Genomic DNA, 19,454 nt, shown 5'->3' on the forward strand with positions numbered 1-19,454 from the left:
TTGTCGGTATATGTTGAAGTTCTCTACACACTATTGTTGGGCACCCTTTCCTTACATGTTGCCCGACGAAATAACGTTGCTTTTCGCCGATAAGATGATGAGAATGGACGACCTGATTATTCTAAGAGTTAGGATGTATCTCACTCCACTCAGCATAGCTCAGGCTCGGGTCCAAAGCCAGGACAGGGTCCAGTACAAAGCCTTCTGGTACACCTTCAGTAATTCTGCCATCCCAGCAGTGCTCCTGAAAACAGTCCTCACAAATCTGGGGCCTCTGAATATCCATGCGCTGTAAACTCCGGTCGATGGCCGCACAACCGAGACAATCTACCCAAGATTTGTTGAGGGTTCCATTCGCCTGAGTAAGCAGGTTGAAACTATTCTCAAGGATACTGTCAAACTCCGTATGAGACATATTCCCAGTTGCCCAGGAGTAGTTACTGTACCAACTGTAAGGTGAATTGGCAAAATAAGCAACTATTGGAGAGGTAGCATCACGGGTTGTTGTCAGGTTGGTATCACAGCCGAATAAGATGGGTTTCAACGTGTAGTTATGTGCGAGCAGCTCTGAGACCGGCGGAATCACTGGGAAGGGAAGGCCACTTTCCTTAGCACGGTTATAGGTGTCCCAGATGTTAGTGCCGTTGTTCCAGGTGTACGGAAGAGAGTCAGCGTCATCGTCCCAGGCCATACTTATGAGGGTTAGTGCGAATCAATCGCTTGGGTGAGGTAGCTTACATGAAGTCGACCTTTCGCTCGGGTTGAATAAGAGGCCAAAATGGCACTGACTGCCCTGCTTCGGAGCCGTCTGCAAAAGTGATGTTCTCTTTGCTGTTGAAAGGATTGGGTATTGAGGGATTGCTGATTTGTGCTATCGTATAGCCATAGGTCTCATTGAAATAATCGTTCAGAAAGGACAACGACGAGATCCCGGTCAAAGAGCTATCAAATTCTCGTTTGTCAAGATCGTGACGTTTTGAGAACTGCCCAAGGGTCCCGTTCGTAGTGGCACCTAACCACCAGCTGTTCCATGCACTCGCTGCGGAGCCCATGACAAAACTTGAAACGTCAGATTTTCGGCAAGTGTTTTGTGATTTACATGACGAACCTAGCTTGATCGAGGTTTTTAACGCATTTATTGGCGGTATTATTCTCGTTGGGGATCGTGCCAATATATTCCATAGGCACAAAGCCAAAGTCCCAAGATCCAAACTCAAAAGGGTTCCATTCGAACTGTTTAAAATCAGCGATATGAGAGAGGAAAATTAACAATGCTGTCACTCACCTATGGCGAAGATTCTGAAGGAGAGTAAATACCATTCAAGACGTCTGAGCTCTTGTTGATGCTGCTGCAGATAAGCATTGGCATTGGACCAGAGAAGTTCTTAAACCGCGGTTGCTCAGAAATCGACGACCATGTGAGATTGACTCCAGGAACAAACTGATATGCAAAGCCTCGACCAAGAAAATCGGCAGTGGACACATTGAATCCGGCCTCCACTTTTTGGGCTATTGTATCAAGATAAGCGGTGACGGGAGCGGCATACTCGGTGAAGTTAGACGCGTCAAACCGATTGATGTCCACATGCCACTCCTTGACATGTTCGTGGATTGGAGCATAATCACTGAACGAAGTAGACGCAGTTGGCCAAGACCCACCAGAAAGTCCGGCCATATAAGTCAAGCTCTGAAACAGGCCGCCTACCTTGGCCTCTTTGGAGCCCGGAGTTCGCTCGTCGATGGCTTGAAGGCCACCAATGCCGGTATATGCCGAGCGCCAGCCACCGCCACTGGTGGCCCATGCAATAACAGGTACATTGTAGTTAGGGTCTCTCCGGATCCTTTGCGCATAGTCCGTAAGGTTAAAATCTGCGAGGTTCAAGCGAGCCAAATAGGCCACGAGGGAGTCGGTAACGATTGCTTTACGACCGTGAACCCATTCAGACTCCGCTTGAGAGATTTGACGAGGTTGACGAACAAGCTGTATGTCCGGTGGACAGTCAACGTAGTACGGTGCGTAGCTTTTTGCATCGTCTTGGCTGTCAAATGAGCCACTACTAGCTGTCGCTGCGACAACCGCAAGGAAAACTGATGCTATTATGGTTAAAGCATCAGTCTCACCTGAAAAGGCGATGCGACAGATCTTCATATCCGTTTCAATTGTTGGAACTGTGTTAGAAGCAGAGGCCAATACCAGATTTTTAGGTATTTATATACCACTAGCCTTGCACGGCTGCCTGGACAATGTCGATGAATAATACATTCCTCGTCTGGGGTCCATTCTCGTACTCTACGTCAATACTGTGGCAGTACATTAGATTCACTTGAGACTAAGCAGCTTTCTGCGCTCATAATTTGAGACAGATGACTCTATAGGTTAGCTTCGACGGTATGCATCGTTCCTCGGCTGATCTGAGTGGGAACTTCGAGCAGCTTGCCGTATTCGGAAACACATCCTTGATCCAGGCCAGCGAACTTCAAAGGTAATTTGACGCAGGTAGGTCCAGCCCAGTCCCGTGCTGTAGGGTACCATGTACTTCAAGATCGAATCAACCAAGGATCGGGTCGAAGATGTATTTGTTTCTCCGAAGAGTATGTCAAAAGAGGATACCAGTTCGCACGAGGGCGGTGTGGGTTGACAAATTGGCGGCCTGACCGATCTGGTTATCAAATAAGGCTTAGTACCAAGGAAATTGAGTTTGTTCCATCGCCAATGATTTTGAGATTCTATAAGCAACCATTTTGGTGATATCATCCTCAACAAAGGGGCGCAGCTCTGCCGAGAGACTCAAATGTAAGATGAAGGGCGTGTTTCTCTACACGTGTTCACGACAAGTTGACTTACACATCCTTCCGACAGCGTCTCCGCAACTTGTTTACCTTATCAATCCAATTTCGAAGATAATCGACAGGTCAATCTTGTCGGCGAGAGTGGTAGATCAATGCCGCTACTAGACATGACCCCCTAAGCTTCACATAAAACTCCTCACGTAGCTCCGACCTCTGCAGTCTTTACTGTGACGATACCTCCATCCCTCTTCTCATTCACACGCTCATTGACTTTCACACTGACTAGTCCTTTTCATTCAACGGGCGAATGTATCTAGTGACTACTAAATTTAGCAATGCTGAAAGGTAAGGTCCATGGCGTTAAAGCTTCACGGTTGCTGACCATGGGTGGGACGGAAGCACCCGTGTGGACCAACACGTGATGGTCAACCAAATTAGTTGATTATTTGGAACGCGGACCGCCACTAGCCGTAATTATGGGAGCCAATTGGAGCCGACCCGTATCAGGTTTTACGATAGAATGCATCTAAAAACCATTTCCCCTGTGGGCCCCCTAATAGTTTCTCACAATTCCATCTTAGCTACATTCATTTTCATTGACGCAGTAAAGCCTGCTTGTATAACCAGAAGCAATCTATAAGGTCATGTACAATACATGGGATAATATATGTGCAACAACCAGTTACGCGCTGTGGCTGGGATTAGGCCGCCCAGATAGATTCACAATTGGCTTAAAAAGTAGACGACAGTTCAACACCACACGAGCGAGATTCCTGTAGATCCATAAAGCTTCTACGTCATTGGCAAGATTTGGACGAATGATACAATCCCACGCACCGATTGCGACAATGCTACGAGTGGGGCGCTTATCTATCTACATGGTTGTATATGTGAGCACGTAGTAAAAAACCATACCCACAGTAAATTACAGCTGAATTGTGTCCCTTGTAGATCAAAAACCCTTCGGTCCTGCCATCCGAAAAGGGTCTCACCCCACGTGAGCGTTTTGCGTTAGGCGCTAAACACTTGATTCTTCATGGCAACCTAGCCAACTGCAGCACCAGGGTTCTCCTGAGTCGAAATCCGAGTCCCCTGGCTTTTCCCCCCAGCCATGTCAATATACAAGAACTGGAAATTGCCCCAGTATTTCCAGAAGGTTGTTGTGATTTTCACCTGTGTGCTCATTTTTCTCTGGATCGCTGTCACATTGCGTTTCCAACGCCTGAGGCCCTCAACAGAGCTTTTCTGGAAGACAACTGGGGCTCCACCAAAATATGCATTCGCTACAATATTGACGTCCGAAGGGGATGTGGAGTTTCCAGATGTCGAAGAACCCTATCTCCGAGCTGTCCGGCTTCTCACTTATCAACTTCTTCACAACCCTCGAACCCGAAATGCCAGTTACGAAATTCCTCTCTTGGTCCTCGTGACACCAGATGTGCCCGAAACTCATCAAGAGATCTTGAGAAATGACGGAGCAACCGTATTACCCGTTGAAACCCTCGAACGCGACTGGATTCATCCGAAATGGGGCCGCTGGAGCAACGTGCTCGCCAAGTTGCACCTGTGGACATTGGAAGAATACGACAAGATTGCATTCCTAGACGCTGACTCCGTTATATTCAACCCGATCCATGAGATTTTCGAAGACCCGGCCACCGACATTCGCCAAACAATAATCCCAACGTCAAATGAAACGGTCAACTCCGAAATTGCCGACAAGTTACCCTACGAGTATATGATCGCTGGAATCCACGATCCATGGATGGAACAATTCATGCCACCACCAGAGAATATGGTATTTTACGAGAAGGGTAGCTATATGAATGCTGGTTTTTTCGTCCTCTACCCTTCCAAGCCTGTCTTTGACTACTACGGCGCCCTTCTTGATTTGCCCGATCAGTTCGACTCTGCCTACCCTGAACAAAATTTACTCAACTGTGCCCATCGGACGGATGGGCCAATGCCATGGCAATATGTTGGTCCCGGGTGGAATCTGAAGGGGGCCAGGGAGTCCGACTTGAAGAATGGGTTGAAATCCCTCCATCATAAGTGGTGGCGGCCCATACAAGATGAATATGTGAGCGACCGCATTGCCGAGGCAGTGCAGGAGTTAGAAGCCCATTTGCAGCTGCAGAGCGAGACACCGTCGTGATTGTACATTTCTTTGCCTTTCAGTGTCCCGGTATTCGTTTGACTAGAAGCTTTAGCGTCATGATATTCCTTCGATGTGCAATGTTATACAAGATAAAACAAGGGCCGTCAAGGCAACAAAACATCCAAAATGAATGATTCGTGGGAAAGCGCATTTTCGCGATCCGAGGAAATGTCGAGAATTAAGGCTCCTCAAAGCGTTTCTATACACTCACGTCAGTCCGTCGGTCAAAAAAAAAAGTTTGGCACCGTGGGAAAATGGCGGCATTAGAGTTGGTCCCACCTTGTCTGATGAAGAAGGACCCCCACGTGAGATGAATGTCCTTTTTTTTGTTCCCTTTGTACGCCAAATGATAACCGCAAAGATTAGAATGCCCATCACGAGCCAAACCTCGCTTCGAGACCATAAAGGTCCAAGTGGGGCTTGCTGATAGCGCATTTGAGGGTGAAATGAGGAGCTTCCCTCCTGCGATGTAATGTATTCACCATAAGGGGCGCCAGATAATCGTCGATCGGGAACGCCATTTAATCGCCAACCTTCGTGGGAGTCGTCTTGGTCATCATGGGGACCATATTGTGGACGCGCAGGTAATTGTTGCTCGCCTTGACTCCTGAGCGAGCGCTCATAGTCTGTTTCTGGCCTTTCTTGGGTCTCCATTCTTTCTTGGAGATGCTTGGCAGGTGCGACTTGTGGCAGAAACATGGCGGCGGGATTTCCTCGGGTAAATGACTCAGTTCCTGAGCTTGGGCTTCTTAACGAGGTTGGAAAGAAGTGGATGACAAAGCTTCGACTTTTGACGAGGAGTGCCAATTATTTTAGTAGATCTCTGTAGAAAACTGGTCGCGTCTTAGACGTATTGAGGACTTTCACTTAGACCAACAAAGGAGGCAACTCTTTAACTGCTCAAGTTCCGTGGCTGGACGTGTTGACCCCCACATGCGGACCGGAAGGGTTGTGGGTCCAGCAGAGCCCCCTCTTGTAGATGACTAGTGTTTCTAACCGAGGTGGACCCAGGTCAATATGATTATAATTGGCCTGGATGACGGTGCCCAGGGCAAGCCCAGATGGTCCTTACTCTTCTTCGATCGATCGGCGTCGGGTCATGTCGGCGTCTGCATTTCTCCAATTGGCCCCTATTTGTTAGCGCCCAAGTTGCGCCTGGCGTCGGACTGGGCAATCTCAGGTCGTCCGAGCGATTTGGTGGATGCACTGAAACAAACCTCTGGAAACCATGATTTCAGCCCGTAGTTTCAGAGTTTGGTAAATGACCCGTACCATTTCAGCCCCATTGTTGTGGGGGCTAAAAATTTAGTGCCACGCCCGTAGGTACCCGTAAGTCGCAGCTGCAAGGCCAAGATATTTGGGTAACGCCGATAATGATCCCCACAGCCACAATATAATGTTTCAGGATAGAAAACGTGGGAGGTATACCTCTGGCTAAGCTTTGGTCATAATCTGGTTCAATCTCAGTCAATGCGGGAAGAAATGACTCCACGGGTATAGAGTTGATGGCAGCATTCCGCTTTCAACGCTTTTTCTCCGGCTATTCACAAATCAGTCGGTCGGCACAGCACCAGAAAGTCTAAAAAGGAATCAGAAATTTGCTCCTTGGATCTACTGTCTATCACCAGCTAGCTCTTAGCCGTCCCCTAAGCCGTCCCCTTAGCCAAAGGACCGGAGGGAAATTACATTGGCAAGATGGATCTTTGCGTGCCGCCCGGAGGAGACCCCTGTATTTTTCGCCGCACTAGTAAATGATACAGTCACCAAGTAACCCAAGAAGCTGCTACGGCGCGTGCTCCGAAAAAAAAAAAAAAAAACAACCCGGCATCTTCTGAAAAGAGGTTTTGGACCCCAGACATTATCTTCTTCGGTTCATCACCCCTTACTATCTCACCCATCCATATATCGCACTCCATCCAGCGGAACTCCACCTATGTCGCTGAGATTATAGTATACAGCTACACATCCTCGGCCAGCGACTGTCCAATCTGACCTAATTCTTACCTGATTCTTTTCTCACTGTCGTTAACTCTCCTGGCCCTCGGTCGCTATCGCTGCTCTCAGCCACGCATCCGTGTCGCCGGTTGCCATATCTACGATCCAAATGTCATCCTCTTCGGATAACATCGGCTATTCTATTCGCAACAACGGCTCGTGTGCGAGTACAGAAGTTGACTGTGGCCAAACATGGTCTCCATTTCACGCATGCTGCCCGAGTGGCACATATTGCCCATCAGGACAATCAAATGTGATCTGCTGTGACTCAGATGCGGACTGTCTGGATTATTTCAAAGATGATCCACATTGCGCAAATAGCACTGCGAATATGTATAAGGCAAACGGATACTTCTGTTGTGCCGCAGGACTTTCGGCTTTCGAGTTAGAAAATGGCTTCGTCGGCTGTACAGACGACATATCTGTTCTAGGGACCGGAACAAAATTACTTGCCATTACATCTTCTGGCTCCAGTGCGTGCTATGCTGCTCCAAATTCTGTTCATCATAATACATATATAATACATACTAATGACGGTGTATTTTTTTAGCCTCTTCGACAGCAACTCCAACAACATCTTCATCATCTACAACAACGCCTGCCTCGGCTGCCGCAAGCACAACTGAGGCGACAACATCAACTTCTGCATCAACCTCGCCTGCATCAACCTCGCCTGCATCAACGGCTAGTGATGCTGTAAGCAACAAAGCTTCTTCGAGCTCAACCAATACTGGCGCGATTGCAGGTGGTGTCGTGGGTGGTGTTGCTGCCGTTGCCATCATCGCGGGGCTTCTTTGGTTTTTCCTACGTCGCCGAAATCAAGAAAAGCAGCCCCCTGAGCTCGGTGATTCAACTGCATCTGGCCAATTCCAAACATCTACCACCGGTCCATATAACGCACCTGTTCAAGTCAGAGGGCCTCCTATGACGGAGCTAGATAGTAATAAGGGTGCTGGAGCGGTTGAATTACCTGGACATGTGCAGTACGGGTAGAACTGTGGAGTTTTTCAAGTACAATTGGGACCTGGCTCAAAAGATCAGTGATGGCATTTATACGCCTCTCTTGTTAACTTTTGTTGACTTGAAGTGTGGATTTCTTTTGCTTTGGGGGAAAACTGGAGGTAATGAAATGACTGCCAGGTTGGTGATTTATTATATCCTGTTTGAATATTGCGTTGAGCGACATTTTCGAGTCACAATTCTCACTTGATTCACATTAATAATACGCCCAAACTATTTTAAACTACAATCAGGGTTGTCATTGAAGCCACAAAATTATCGGTTTTTATGGACTGCAAACGAGGTTTCAAATTCTCGCATGTCCCTTTCAGAGTTCTATTCAAGGTAAAAGATTTATTAGGTAAAAGGGTGTGATCACGGGCGTAGACAGCCCATCAGGATGTTGGAAAATATGAATATCCTGCAGAAACACTATTGGTGCCTTCTGGCCTTGCGAAGCGTTGATGATGCAAAGCCACAGATCAAACTGAATGGGCCATGTGGGAGGGTACAATTAGCAAATTCGAGGTACATGTAGTGAAACCGAGTTAGTTGTAGTAAGACTAAGGTAAATATAAGAGAATTGGGGTAATTAGCGATTCTTCTAAGAAACGATCGCAAACATCAACAGCAGCCGAGATCCTGTCGGACATACAGCGAGCGAACGAAGAAACACCAGTACCAAAATTCCCCTCAATCGATCAACGCCTCAAGAGGATCGAATCTTCCCTTATTCCAGATCAATCGGGTCAATTTATTGTGATTCAATTGTTGTTGAGAGGTCAGGTGATGCTCTCTGGTTGCTTAGATCAATGCTTGTCTCTTGCTGCTTCTTGTTTTCCTTCTTCTCTTCTCTCCACAACCATCAATACAATTTCTTTCTATCCGCTTTGCTTCTTGCACACCAGTATTCGTGTGCTTGTTTCTCTTTTCTTCACTTTTTGTGAGTCCCCTCTGATGTTTCTCCAGCTTTCAGCGCTGATACATCTGTCAACTGACTTCTCAACAACATACACCCAGAGACTGTCATACAACTGACAAACTTCAAATATGTTTGTGACCACAATCTATTCTCTCACAACTTCACACCTCACTGATGTTGAGAGGTCATGTGAAGTGAAGGCATTGTCGCGACTCAAACCCCGAATGAAGTGAGAGCTAACTGAGGACGAACTGAGCGATAAAGTGAGAGCTGATCGAGAACAGCCCGAGGTTCAGATTGCGAGCTTCGTGAGAAAAATTTGAGAAACGAAGTGAGAAGAACTTCGTTCAGTTGTCGTTGAAAAAGAAGAGGAATGAGAGAAGAGAATTGCGTGATGCTCTTTGGTTGCCTAGAGCTGTGCTTGTCTTTTGCTTCTTGTTTTCCTTTCTTCTCTTCTCTCCATATCACAAAACAATTGCTTCCTGTTCGCTCCGTTCTTTCTGCTCGTCATCACTGGTGTGCCTCTTTTCTCTTTTCCCTCGCCTTAGGCGAGTCTCCTCTACTCTTTCCCGGCGCTCCGCGCTGATGACTGATGAACGCACAGTTGTCATCCGGTGCTGAGTTGGCCAAGCCCGTCTCCGAACCTCGCACAAGTCCCATCAGCCTGATAATACAACCCACCATGGGCAAATAACTGACGCTGAACACCAATCGGGATTCCACCGTCTACAAAGTTGCGACTATGGCCTTGAACACGCCCCCATCGTTCCTGAAAGCATGTCAGGCATACCTTGACTACCAGCAAAATTTGACAACGATGTCCTTACCTCCCTACGGTCTCAATACAGATGGACAGGTGACAATCCAGTGTGGAGAAATCTTCCACCTCGTGCCTAATTGCCAGCGCCGCATGGTCAGTCAGTCGGTGTTATTATGGGCAGCTCCCGTGCATAATCTAGAAAGTGGGTTTTGACTAACATGATCATAGGATGCCTTCACAGCAACCAATAATCTACGGCACCACCTCAAGAAGGAGCACGGGTTAATACTGGCCCAAAACTTCATCTGGCAGGTTATCACAAAAGAAAAAGGACATTGCAATTAACTGGTACATTGCTCTCTTTTCCCCTACTCCCTCGTCTCCTCCTCTCCCTACCCCTTCCCCGCCTTCTCCCACCCCTCCTGCTTCTCCTACTTCTCCTACTTCTCCTACTTCTCCTACTTCTCCTACTTCTCCTACTTCTCCTACTTCTCCTACTTCTCCTACTTCTCCTACTTCTCCTACTTCTCCTACTTCTCCTACTTCTCCTACTTCTCCTACTTCTCCTACTTCTCCTACTTCTCCTACTTCTCCTACTTCTCCCCTTCTTATATAGAAATCGTGTTTTTGTTTTTTTACGTCGGGGTATTGACTACAGTTTTTATGTGTTTTGTCTTTTTCTCCCTTTTCTCCCTTTTTCCTTGCGACAAATTGAGATATGGGTTCTTTTCTTTTTCGCGTTTATGGAATAAAACTACTTGTCGGGTTTTTAAAGAGCCTAATATTCCTAAGTGAGCCGAGGGGAGATAAATAGCGTGATACTATATTAGGTAATCGTATCTAGCGTAAACTTGTAATTACAATCTAGACGGCATATTACCTGGTTCTTCGGAACATCTCTGGGAATGTACTCGTAAGTGGACCGAGAGCACACCCAAGACGGTGTAAAACTTTGCTCGAGACTAATTCAGAATTCGGCCAAAAATGACGAGATGACACAGCCACAGGTTGAGCTTAAATGTACTCGGAAGCCAGAGTCAAGAAGTCTGTGAAGCTAGTGGACACGAAGCAGAAAGAAATTCTCAAGGGACTTCGCGCTCGTGCAAGCCAAGCGATGGAATCTACACAGATGTTGGCGGATACGATTCAGAAAAAGGGAAATTTCACCAGTGACGACTCAAGATGTGCCACCAAGGCTGGTGCTGATGCCGTCAGGACTGAGGCCAAGGAAATGATCAACCAAGAGGAATGGGTTACCGAGACTGAGAATATAGCCATTAACGATCTTTGGTGAAGTTATCGTTGACATAATCTGTTGGTATACATGTTAGACTTTTTTTGCCTGTTTGTGGTAGCCATTTTCATTCGACTATTTATGTTTAGTAAAAGATCCTGTCAAAACAGCACCACCTCCTTTCCTAGATGCGCAAAGTAAACATCCCAGGGTAAAGAAGTTTCGGAAGCCCAGAAGTTCCACAAGTATTCTCGAGCTCGTGTGTAATTGCCCATTCCAAAGCTCTGCATATTGTTCATCCGACTTTGGATATATTCGCGTTCACTGATGATCTCAGTTTCGCAACCGGCTGTGAATATGGGCCATAATATGAGAATATTTGCCGAAGAAAAGAATCCAATTCGTTTGATGGAGTCGATAATACTCGTAACATCGTTCCTCACCTTAATGTGATTCCTCGGAAGGTTCTGAACGCGGCGATGCAAATATAGTAATGCGGAATGCACAAAGGCAAGATGAGTATAATGTAGCTCGGTAGCAAGATAGCCAATGCTGTTAAATTTTGCCTCGGAGACAGTGGCGCCAATTAGATGAGAGATCTTAGCCTCAAGTATTTCTGCCTCTGCAGCCACTTCCTGTGCCACAAGTGGTTCAACGGTTATTGACAATCGTTCCTGGCGCTGTGCTAACTGTGGCAACTGTGCAAGGAGTGGGGCCAGCTCTAAGGAATAGCCGCAAATATCATCAATTCCCTCAGCAGACTGGCTAGATATCTGCGCCAATAATCCATTTTGAACGGTGCGACGTCCCGAAAACCCAGCCAGGACATCCATGGTGATGCACCACTTCACCAAGCATTGGGCGTAAGGATCAATTTGGGCTTTTTCCTTTTGATGCTCCATAAATGCATTCAGCAATCGAATGACCCCATCAAGGTGGACATTCCATATGTCCATATTTCCGTTGCAGACATCATTTGTGCAGAGTGCCATTGCCGTGGTAACAGTCTCCGGCTTCAGCATCTCGTCTTCGTCTGCAAGCGCAGAACGCAAATTGAAGATGGCCAAATTTGTATATTTTAGACCGGCCACTATCGACTTTTGGTGGTTTTCTTGTTGAACAAGTCGGCTGTGATGGCTGCAGGCCGCTGCCAGCAGCGCATAGAGAAGGTGGGGCTTTTCTAGAGCACCCGAAATCATTCTTTGAAGAAATAGTGGTGGAGCCGCTGGGAATAGTCTGGTAGCAGTCTCGGTGCGGAAAAGGTTCATAAAAAACCGAGATTCTGGTGTTGACAAAAATGGGGACAAATACATGAGCGGCTGATGTACCACATGCCCGAATTTCATTATGGCGTCCTGTAAAGGGACGATAGATCCATTGACAGATAGCACCGCGCTGCTTGGTGAAAAATTGGCAGTATCATGACAGTCGTGGCTGTTCATATTTGGGCTCTGATTGATAATGTCCAGCTTGTACATGCACCCTTTCGGGTAGCGTGTACAGCGTGAGCATATGGGCTTACCCAAGTCGCACTTCAAATTAAGTTAGTTATATTGCTTGACTACCAGGGACAGAGAATAATCTACCTTGACTTTCTTTCTGCGACATTCTGTACAGCCATCTCGTCTCCTCTGTAAGTGATCGCCGGACATTGATTGCCACCATTGAACGTGCTTTCAGATATGTATCACGTGACAAAGTGCTTGAATATTTATGGCGGTAGAGTGAATAGTCATCAATTGTTAATCGCCAATTGTGGCTATGAGGCGAAGGAGGTCGTCATTCAGGATATTATAGTGATAGTGGATTTATTCGAACCTCGATAAGATAAAATTTGAGCTTACATAATAGTTGCCACGGACTTGCGAAAAAGACAATAAACCCCTGTATGACTAAGCCAAATCATCGTCAATCATTATTACCTTTCATTGCTTTTTACCCCAAGCTCACTCGCCCGCGCTGTGACGAAGACTGAATCGGTTTTGAATCGATTCGCCCAAAGGCTCTTGGCAAGTGGGTTTCAGCGTGGAGTGTGTTGCTGCTCCGTCCTCTCTTGAACGAACCGCGCCTTTAATTCGTCGGATCGGCAATCTATCCTGAAAGGGTTTAGGGCCATTCAAATGGAGATGCTCTCCAATTTGTAAACGTGCCGGCGACCTAAATCATAAGAAATCCGGGTTCTTCCATCGTAGTTCTAGCCTTTAAATTCCATTCATCAGAAACGACCTCCACAGAACCCACAGCACTATGAAATCCGCTGCCATATCGACCACAGAGGCGAGATCAAATGAAATATCACTGGAGCTCCCGGGCGCGATATCTGCAGACTATGACACTTGTACTGGTCGTAACAGTGAGAGCATTGCGTATGAGTATCCTGAAGGAGGTCTAGCAGCATGGATTGTGGTGGCCGGGTCTTCTATGATGCTGATGTGTACCTTTGGCATGATGAGCACAATAGGAGTACTCCAGTCATACTGGGAGATACATCAGCTCCAGGGATACTCATCAAGTACGATTGGATGGATATCATCGATCTTTGTCTTTCTCAATCTATCGCTGGGTTTTCAAGTTGGTCCCCTTTTTGATCGGTATGGACCCCGGTGGATCATGCTTGTCGGCTCCGTGCTGTACGCACTGTCCATCTTCATATTAGGATCTTGTGAGAAGTACTATCAATTCCTATTGTGTCTGGGTATATTGGGAGGAGCAAGCAGCGCATTAGTCTCGACACCATGCATGGCTATTCTTTCGCATTGGTTTCATCGACGCCGAGGGACTGCGACTGGCATTGCAATGGCTGGCTCCAGCCTCGGTGGAGTAGTCTTCCCTATAGCTTTGAGACAAGCACTGGAGCGGCTTGGGTGGACATGGGCACTCCGAATGCTGGGATTTGTATTCGTGGTTCTCCTTGTTATTGGCAACTTCTGCATTCGGAGTAGATTGCCGATCAAGGCACGGAAAGGAAATATCAGTCTGCGATGCTTTACAGACTCCCGATTTATATGGGCAACACTCGGAGCGTTTTGTATGTTTGAATTTCCCGTTCCTATTTGCATCTAGCCAGTGAGATAAGCTTATGGTATAAAGTCAGTGAGATAGTTCTTTTTGCATCGCTCGGCCTGATACCCTCATATGCAATGGCCCAAGGTTTTGATTCGCAGACCGGGTTCTATTTATTGGCTGTTTTCAATGCGTAGGTGGCACCGCTTCCCTCAAACACATGCATTTCCTTCGGAAAGCTGACCAAAAACCCAGTGGGTCTGGATTCGGACGGTGGCTTTCAGGAACCGCGTCTGATCACCTTGGCCGCTTCAATATGATCTCAACTATGATGGCAACGACCACGATCCTCATTTTTGTTATATGGTATCCATTTGGTCATCATATTGGCGTGCTATATCCTTTCATCGGCTGTCTGGGATTTGGTACCGGAAGTATTCTCAGCCTGACGCCTGTGTGCGTCGGTCAGATCTGTAAAACAGAAGAATTCGGCGAATGGTTTGGAACATGTTATCTGTTCGCGAGCTTTGGATGAAATAATACCCCCAGAATGACATTATGAACTGATATGCTGACTTTTTGGGATCAGGACTTTGATTGGAATTCCAATCGGTGGGCAGCTTCTCCAGGTAGCCGGCCCAACACGCCTGGTCGCATTCATCGGTGGCATACTTGGAATTTCTTTCGCGAGCTTTGTTGTTACCCGTTGGGCATGTTTGGGCTATCACTGGAAGTGGCAAGTAAAGGTATGAGGGAGTCGTATTCCAATAAGGTCTTATTCTAGTTATCCCTAGCCATCAAGGCAACAAATGGAAAGAGACAAGATAGATCACAGTATGAAAATTATAGTGCGATATTATCACGGTGCCTCTCCTCCCAGTAGCTTCTTCAAAACACGACTCAGCCGAACAACCCCTTCCAACAGGCTCTCCTCTTCAACATAGGAAAAGCACAACCTAATCATGTCCTCAAAGTCATTGTTACTAATATTCCCCTTCGGAAGACTAAAAGAGGGCCCTGTTCCGAAAACAATATTTTCCTCTTCTTGCGCAATATGGGCCACCTTCTTCGCCGTTAGCGGTGGAGGAAGTTTGAGCCAAAAGAAGATTCCGCCTGCTCTAGGACTAGAGATTGGTGACGTGTTAAAAGATACCCCTAGAGGGAGAAGGTGGGTTTCTATTGCCGCGAGTATGTTGAGATAACGGCGCCTGTATGCTAGAATCGTTGAGGCCATATGATCTTTCAAGGAGTCGCTAGTCATGAGCTCGTTGATAAAAGTTGACATGAGGTGCGATGGGGCTCCACCAGAGCGAGTTGATCCACTGTCAATTTTTTAGCATTGAAAAGGGAAATTTCGTTGTTCCAATACAGTGGACGAAACAAATTATGATCCGGGAATTGACATCTCACCTCTGAGAAAGGCCATGGATGAGTTTCTCGGCACCCTCTGCCCATCCAACGCGACAACCGGGGCCAACGATTTTGCTAAAACTGCCGTTGCTGATAGCGTTTCCAAACTCATCTTGTGGTCCTCCGTCCAAGGTTTTGTCCAGGTCGACAATTCGCGGCAAGATAGCCGCGGATGATTTAGGTTTTTCTTGGATTTGCATATCCGAACTCCAATTCAAGAAGTCATACACATCATCACTGATAATCAAAGCATCGTACTTCCGAGCCAGAAGAAGCAGAGATTCTCGTCGAGAGTGGGACATGATGATACCGGATGGATTGGCAAAAGTCGGGACACAGTAAATGACATGGGAATAAAGCTTTCGATAGGCACATGCAGCTTTAATAGGCTGAGCAAATTACGATCAGCGCCAATTTATTATTTTCGAGAAGTGTCATTTGGCAGTCTTACAGGTCTTTGCACCGGTGTAGAAGCGTTGAATTCTTCGAGTTCCGCTGCTAGTGCTTTTTCTAGAAAGGCAATGTCGACACCCTCCGCATCCTCGGGAACACCGTGTAACTTGCCGTTGAGTCCAGCATCTTCGAAAATCTGAAATGCGAGAAAGTAGGCCGGTTCAATGACCCAGACTTTCCGCGTCTTGATGGGATCGGTGAAAACTTGCAAGATACTGGCCATGTTCTGACTAGCGCCGCCGGTGATGCAAATTCGTTCCGCACATATGGAATGCGAGGGGTTGTAGAATCCAGTCAACCACTTGGCAATGTTCTCCCGGAGAGGAAAATAACCTTCATCGGGACCATAGATCATTCCTGGCTGCCATACTGTAGGGCTTGAAAGTACTACAGCTGCTGCCTCTTTCAAACGGTCAGCTGGCAGAAGGGTTGTAGCGGGGACCCCGCTCGCGAAGTCAATCAAATGTTTCAAAGACATATTATGACTAGTGTATTCAAGGGATTAGGGAAAGTTGGACTTACTTAAATAGCGCTTGGGACGCCGAAAGTATGGAAATGGAGGGTTTAGCGGGGTCATCCCAATTTGGATATGGATGCGATTCAACCAATCAGAGCCCTTGACCGGGTTTTCTCGTCTAATCGACTACAGATTCATATTTAAGGATTCCGATTCCTAGAAATTATTTTCTCTCAATCAAAATATTTCAATTATTTCTTTGCTTGACACTTCTCTTTCAATTCATCTTCAACATGGTCAAAATCGACGAATTCGCCGTCGAGCGAGTAAGGCCCTCTGATAACATCGATTTCTGCCACAACAGTGCTAACAGATGTGGTAGTGGATGGATGACTATGAAAATGATGCCAAATTCAATTTGGCAGAGACTTGCTGCGCCTCAATCTCCCTGACCGATCTCCTTGCTTTCTCGGGGAGCTCGGATCAGGAAGACAAGCTCTTGGATTTCTCGAAGAAGCAGGTCTATGGATCAATCCGAGGATCAACAGCTTTACGCACCAATGTAGCACGGCTATACTGTAGCGACTCGTCTACTTCATTGCCCGCAGATCAAGTTCTTATCACGAACGGAGCGATCCAGGCAAACTTTTTGGCTCTTTATACGAACGTTGGCCCTGGAGACCATGTTATTTGCCATTATCCCACCTACCAGCAGCTATACTCCATTCCAAAGTCATTTGGAGCCGAGGTCAGCCTATGGAGGTCCAGGGAGAATGAAGGATGGCGTCTTGATCTTGATGAGCTGAGATCGTTGATTCGTCCAAACACCAAGTACATCATTATCAAGTAAGGAAAACCTCACTTATCAAGTGAGATCTCATTCCCACTGACTACTACTAGCAATCCTCAAAATCCTACTGGTGCCGTTTTGAGTCGCGCAAACCTGCAAGGAATTGTGGACATCGCACGGGAGCACGGAATCATTCTCCACAGTGATGAGGTGTATCGGCCTCTATTTCATTCGTTGGACGCAGATAGCCAGGATCCACCATCTGTACTCTCCTTCGGATACGAGAAGGCGATTGTTACAGGTTCCATGTCTAAGGCCTTCAGTTTGGCTGGTATCCGACTTGGTTGGATCGCATCGTTGAGTCCTGAAATCGTTGAAGCCTGTGCATCTACCAGGGATTATACTGTGATATCCGTGAGCCAGGTTGATGATCAAATTGCCACGTTTGCTCTGGATAGCCCAACTGTGCATAATCTTCTGTCACGCAACATCGATTTGGCTCGGCGAAACCTTGCCGCTGTGGACGACTTTGTGAAGGATTTCAAGTGGGCCTGTCGATGGACTCGCCCTCAAGCAGGCACGACCGCTTTTATTCGGTTTTCTGACAAGGGAGGAAGCCCCGTTGATGATGTGGAGTTTTGCAAGCGTCTGCAGCAGAAAACCGGAGTAAAGTTCGTGCCTGGAAGCCAGTGCTTTGGGGGCGGAGTTGATTTCAAGGGCTTTGTTCGGGTGGGCTACGTTAATGAGCACCAAGTCATCATTGATGGCCTGAAAGCCCTCCGAGTTTTCATGGGTACTGAATATGCCGAGGTACCATTGGCATAAAATCAATATTCTACTCCTCTTTCAAGTGTTTCCAACGGGGAGTTGCTGAAAATCTTTGAAAAACACCAAAAACATACAACAGTTGCCAACTAGGGGTCACCTAGACGACACAGATGGATCTAGGATAACTGCCCCTACTACTTAATTTTACCTTGAGACCCTAGATATGCTGTTCGTCCCTGTACAAGCCACGGATTTGTCACAATACTGTATGGCAGGACCACAAGCTGATCCTGTCACGTTATAGCAAAGAGCAGGTTCCCCCGACTTAATTATGTGACCTACAAATTTAGCTTTCCCCACTTTTACCGGTCACTTTGGTTCTCAAATTGAAGCATGTGCGGCCTTAGTTTCCATGGCAAGGCCTACTAACACCAGAATGTAAATAGATTAAGTGGTGGAAATGGACATTGTGGCAGTGCCTGGATGGGAAGTAGGGTCGGGTCTGCAGGAAGCGAATACATCAAAGCTGTTGGTGACCTAGAAAACCAAGACCATGTAGATAAAGGGGACCGAAGGCCCATCCAGCCGGAAAATCTTTTATTTCTGGCGCTTTTTCTCCTTCTATTTCTATAGAAAAAAAATTGTCTATTTTTCATCCGAACTAATCCTCGAATTAATTTGTGGGGCTGTGGGGCCGCTCGCTGCTCGATTATTGGCCTAGACTATGGTTTCACTTCTATGAAAACTGGGGTGGTGCGCGATAGGTGTTGAGAGCCGATCTTGATCCGGCCCTTCAGGGCCGCCTAGCGATCCAGGTTCAAATCCTGGCCTTGGTACTACTTTTTGCTTTCTTTTCTCCTTTTGGCTTTCACTTTGCTTGTATTTTTACTGCTCTTTTGAAGGTTTGCCCAAGGCTGCCTTGTAGTAAAAGTCCTAGGCCATTTTAAGTTAGCATGAGCGGCTACAGCTATCCCTAACTATATAATAGCCGATGGTGGTCTACAAGGAAATCTTCAACTTAGAAGCCAGAGCCGGATGTGAATTTGGCAACCGGATTCCGCATAGCTTATGCGAAAATGCGCATACAAACATCCGGAAGACACCTCATTGTCAGTCTATTATTCGATTCTGTCTCTCTTGAATTCCTTTTGATGTATCCGTTCATGAATTTTCTCTAGGAGGGTCTATTTCCTTGGCTCAGCACCATGTGGATTTTCACCAGGGCTATCCCTATCTCTAGGCGTATACTTAGGTCCAATTTACTTTACCATGTCACGGGGAGCTCTACGACGATCAACTCTTCAACACCTTTAAGTTTTGGGATCATCCTCTAGGATAGTCCAAATAGGCCTCATGTGAAGTGAATATGTGAGACCGTGTCTTTCACAATGAAAATCTCGAAGAGAGAACGTAGGCTTGTATGTCCAGCCACTGCAACCCGAATTACAAAGACACAATGGAGTCTTAAAATGGAATTAAATGGGTTAGTATGGTTCTACAAGCACCAGGAATTATGTGTCCCTTATTAGATAAGTTGAGCTCCGATAACCTCTCTTACTCTGTGCCCAAAAACACCAGAAATCCAAAGATCATAACCAGCCCAATCACCAAAGACCAGTTGTTACGGGAACAACAATTGGTATGGCTACTGAGCACCTTGGAGCCTCTGAAACCATACAGTATCTACACATAATGATCGCAAAATTCAAGCCAAA

General features: G+C 46.7%; 9 protein-coding genes across 9 annotated transcripts; 6 read left to right on the forward strand and 3 right to left on the reverse strand.

Annotated features, from left to right (window-relative positions):
• Nucleotides 1–121: 121 nt before the first annotated feature.
• N7484_009037 (uncharacterized protein) lies at nt 122–2,149 on the reverse strand (the record flags this gene model as incomplete). The annotated part of the gene is made up of 4 exons (XM_057119424.1): nt 122–692; nt 739–1,059; nt 1,109–1,274; nt 1,318–2,149. The coding sequence occupies 4 exons, from the start codon at nt 2,147–2,149 to the stop codon at nt 122–124; spliced, it is 1,890 nt and encodes a 629-aa protein (XP_056968979.1).
• Nucleotides 2,150–3,901: 1,752 nt separating this feature from the next.
• N7484_009038 (nucleotide-diphospho-sugar transferase) lies at nt 3,902–4,945 on the forward strand (the record flags this gene model as incomplete). Its single annotated transcript, XM_057119425.1, has 1 exon — nt 3,902–4,945. The coding sequence occupies one exon, from the start codon at nt 3,902–3,904 to the stop codon at nt 4,943–4,945; it is 1,044 nt and encodes a 347-aa protein (XP_056968980.1).
• Nucleotides 4,946–7,052: 2,107 nt separating this feature from the next.
• On the forward strand, nt 7,053–7,936 carry N7484_009039 (uncharacterized protein; the record flags this gene model as incomplete). The annotated part of the gene is made up of 2 exons (XM_057119426.1): nt 7,053–7,416; nt 7,494–7,936. 2 exons carry the CDS (start codon nt 7,053–7,055, stop codon nt 7,934–7,936), a joined length of 807 nt encoding a protein of 268 aa, XP_056968981.1.
• A 1,670-nt stretch (nt 7,937–9,606) lies between these two features.
• N7484_009040 (uncharacterized protein) lies at nt 9,607–10,918 on the forward strand (the record flags this gene model as incomplete). The annotated part of the gene is made up of 4 exons (XM_057119427.1): nt 9,607–9,777; nt 9,853–9,905; nt 10,493–10,537; nt 10,660–10,918. The coding sequence occupies 4 exons, from the start codon at nt 9,607–9,609 to the stop codon at nt 10,916–10,918; spliced, it is 528 nt and encodes a 175-aa protein (XP_056968982.1).
• A 101-nt stretch (nt 10,919–11,019) lies between these two features.
• Nucleotides 11,020–12,204, reverse strand: N7484_009041 (transcription factor domain-containing protein; the record flags this gene model as incomplete). Its single annotated transcript, XM_057119428.1, has 1 exon — nt 11,020–12,204. The coding sequence occupies one exon, from the start codon at nt 12,202–12,204 to the stop codon at nt 11,020–11,022; it is 1,185 nt and encodes a 394-aa protein (XP_056968983.1).
• A 901-nt stretch (nt 12,205–13,105) lies between these two features.
• Nucleotides 13,106–14,058, forward strand: N7484_009042 (uncharacterized protein; the record flags this gene model as incomplete). The annotated part of the gene is made up of 2 exons (XM_057119429.1): nt 13,106–13,886; nt 13,949–14,058. 2 exons carry the CDS (start codon nt 13,106–13,108, stop codon nt 14,056–14,058), a joined length of 891 nt encoding a protein of 296 aa, XP_056968984.1.
• A 23-nt stretch (nt 14,059–14,081) lies between these two features.
• Nucleotides 14,082–14,613, forward strand: N7484_009043 (uncharacterized protein; the record flags this gene model as incomplete). Its single annotated transcript, XM_057119430.1, has 2 exons — nt 14,082–14,359; nt 14,451–14,613. The coding sequence occupies 2 exons, from the start codon at nt 14,082–14,084 to the stop codon at nt 14,611–14,613; spliced, it is 441 nt and encodes a 146-aa protein (XP_056968985.1).
• A 107-nt stretch (nt 14,614–14,720) lies between these two features.
• Nucleotides 14,721–16,202, reverse strand: N7484_009044 (aminotransferase-like domain-containing protein; the record flags this gene model as incomplete). The annotated part of the gene is made up of 3 exons (XM_057119431.1): nt 14,721–15,183; nt 15,272–15,660; nt 15,723–16,202. 3 exons carry the CDS (start codon nt 16,200–16,202, stop codon nt 14,721–14,723), a joined length of 1,332 nt encoding a protein of 443 aa, XP_056968986.1.
• A 272-nt stretch (nt 16,203–16,474) lies between these two features.
• N7484_009045 (putative aminotransferase) lies at nt 16,475–17,796 on the forward strand (the record flags this gene model as incomplete). The annotated part of the gene is made up of 3 exons (XM_057119432.1): nt 16,475–16,507; nt 16,564–17,027; nt 17,082–17,796. 3 exons carry the CDS (start codon nt 16,475–16,477, stop codon nt 17,794–17,796), a joined length of 1,212 nt encoding a protein of 403 aa, XP_056968987.1.
• Nucleotides 17,797–19,454: the final 1,658 nt, after the last annotated feature.

Source organism: Penicillium longicatenatum (assembly GCF_028827895.1).
Source record: "Penicillium longicatenatum strain IBT 33135 chromosome Unknown contig_6_segment0_segment0, whole genome shotgun sequence".
In the NCBI taxonomy this organism is placed as follows: Eukaryota; Fungi; Ascomycota; class Eurotiomycetes; order Eurotiales; family Aspergillaceae; genus Penicillium; species Penicillium longicatenatum.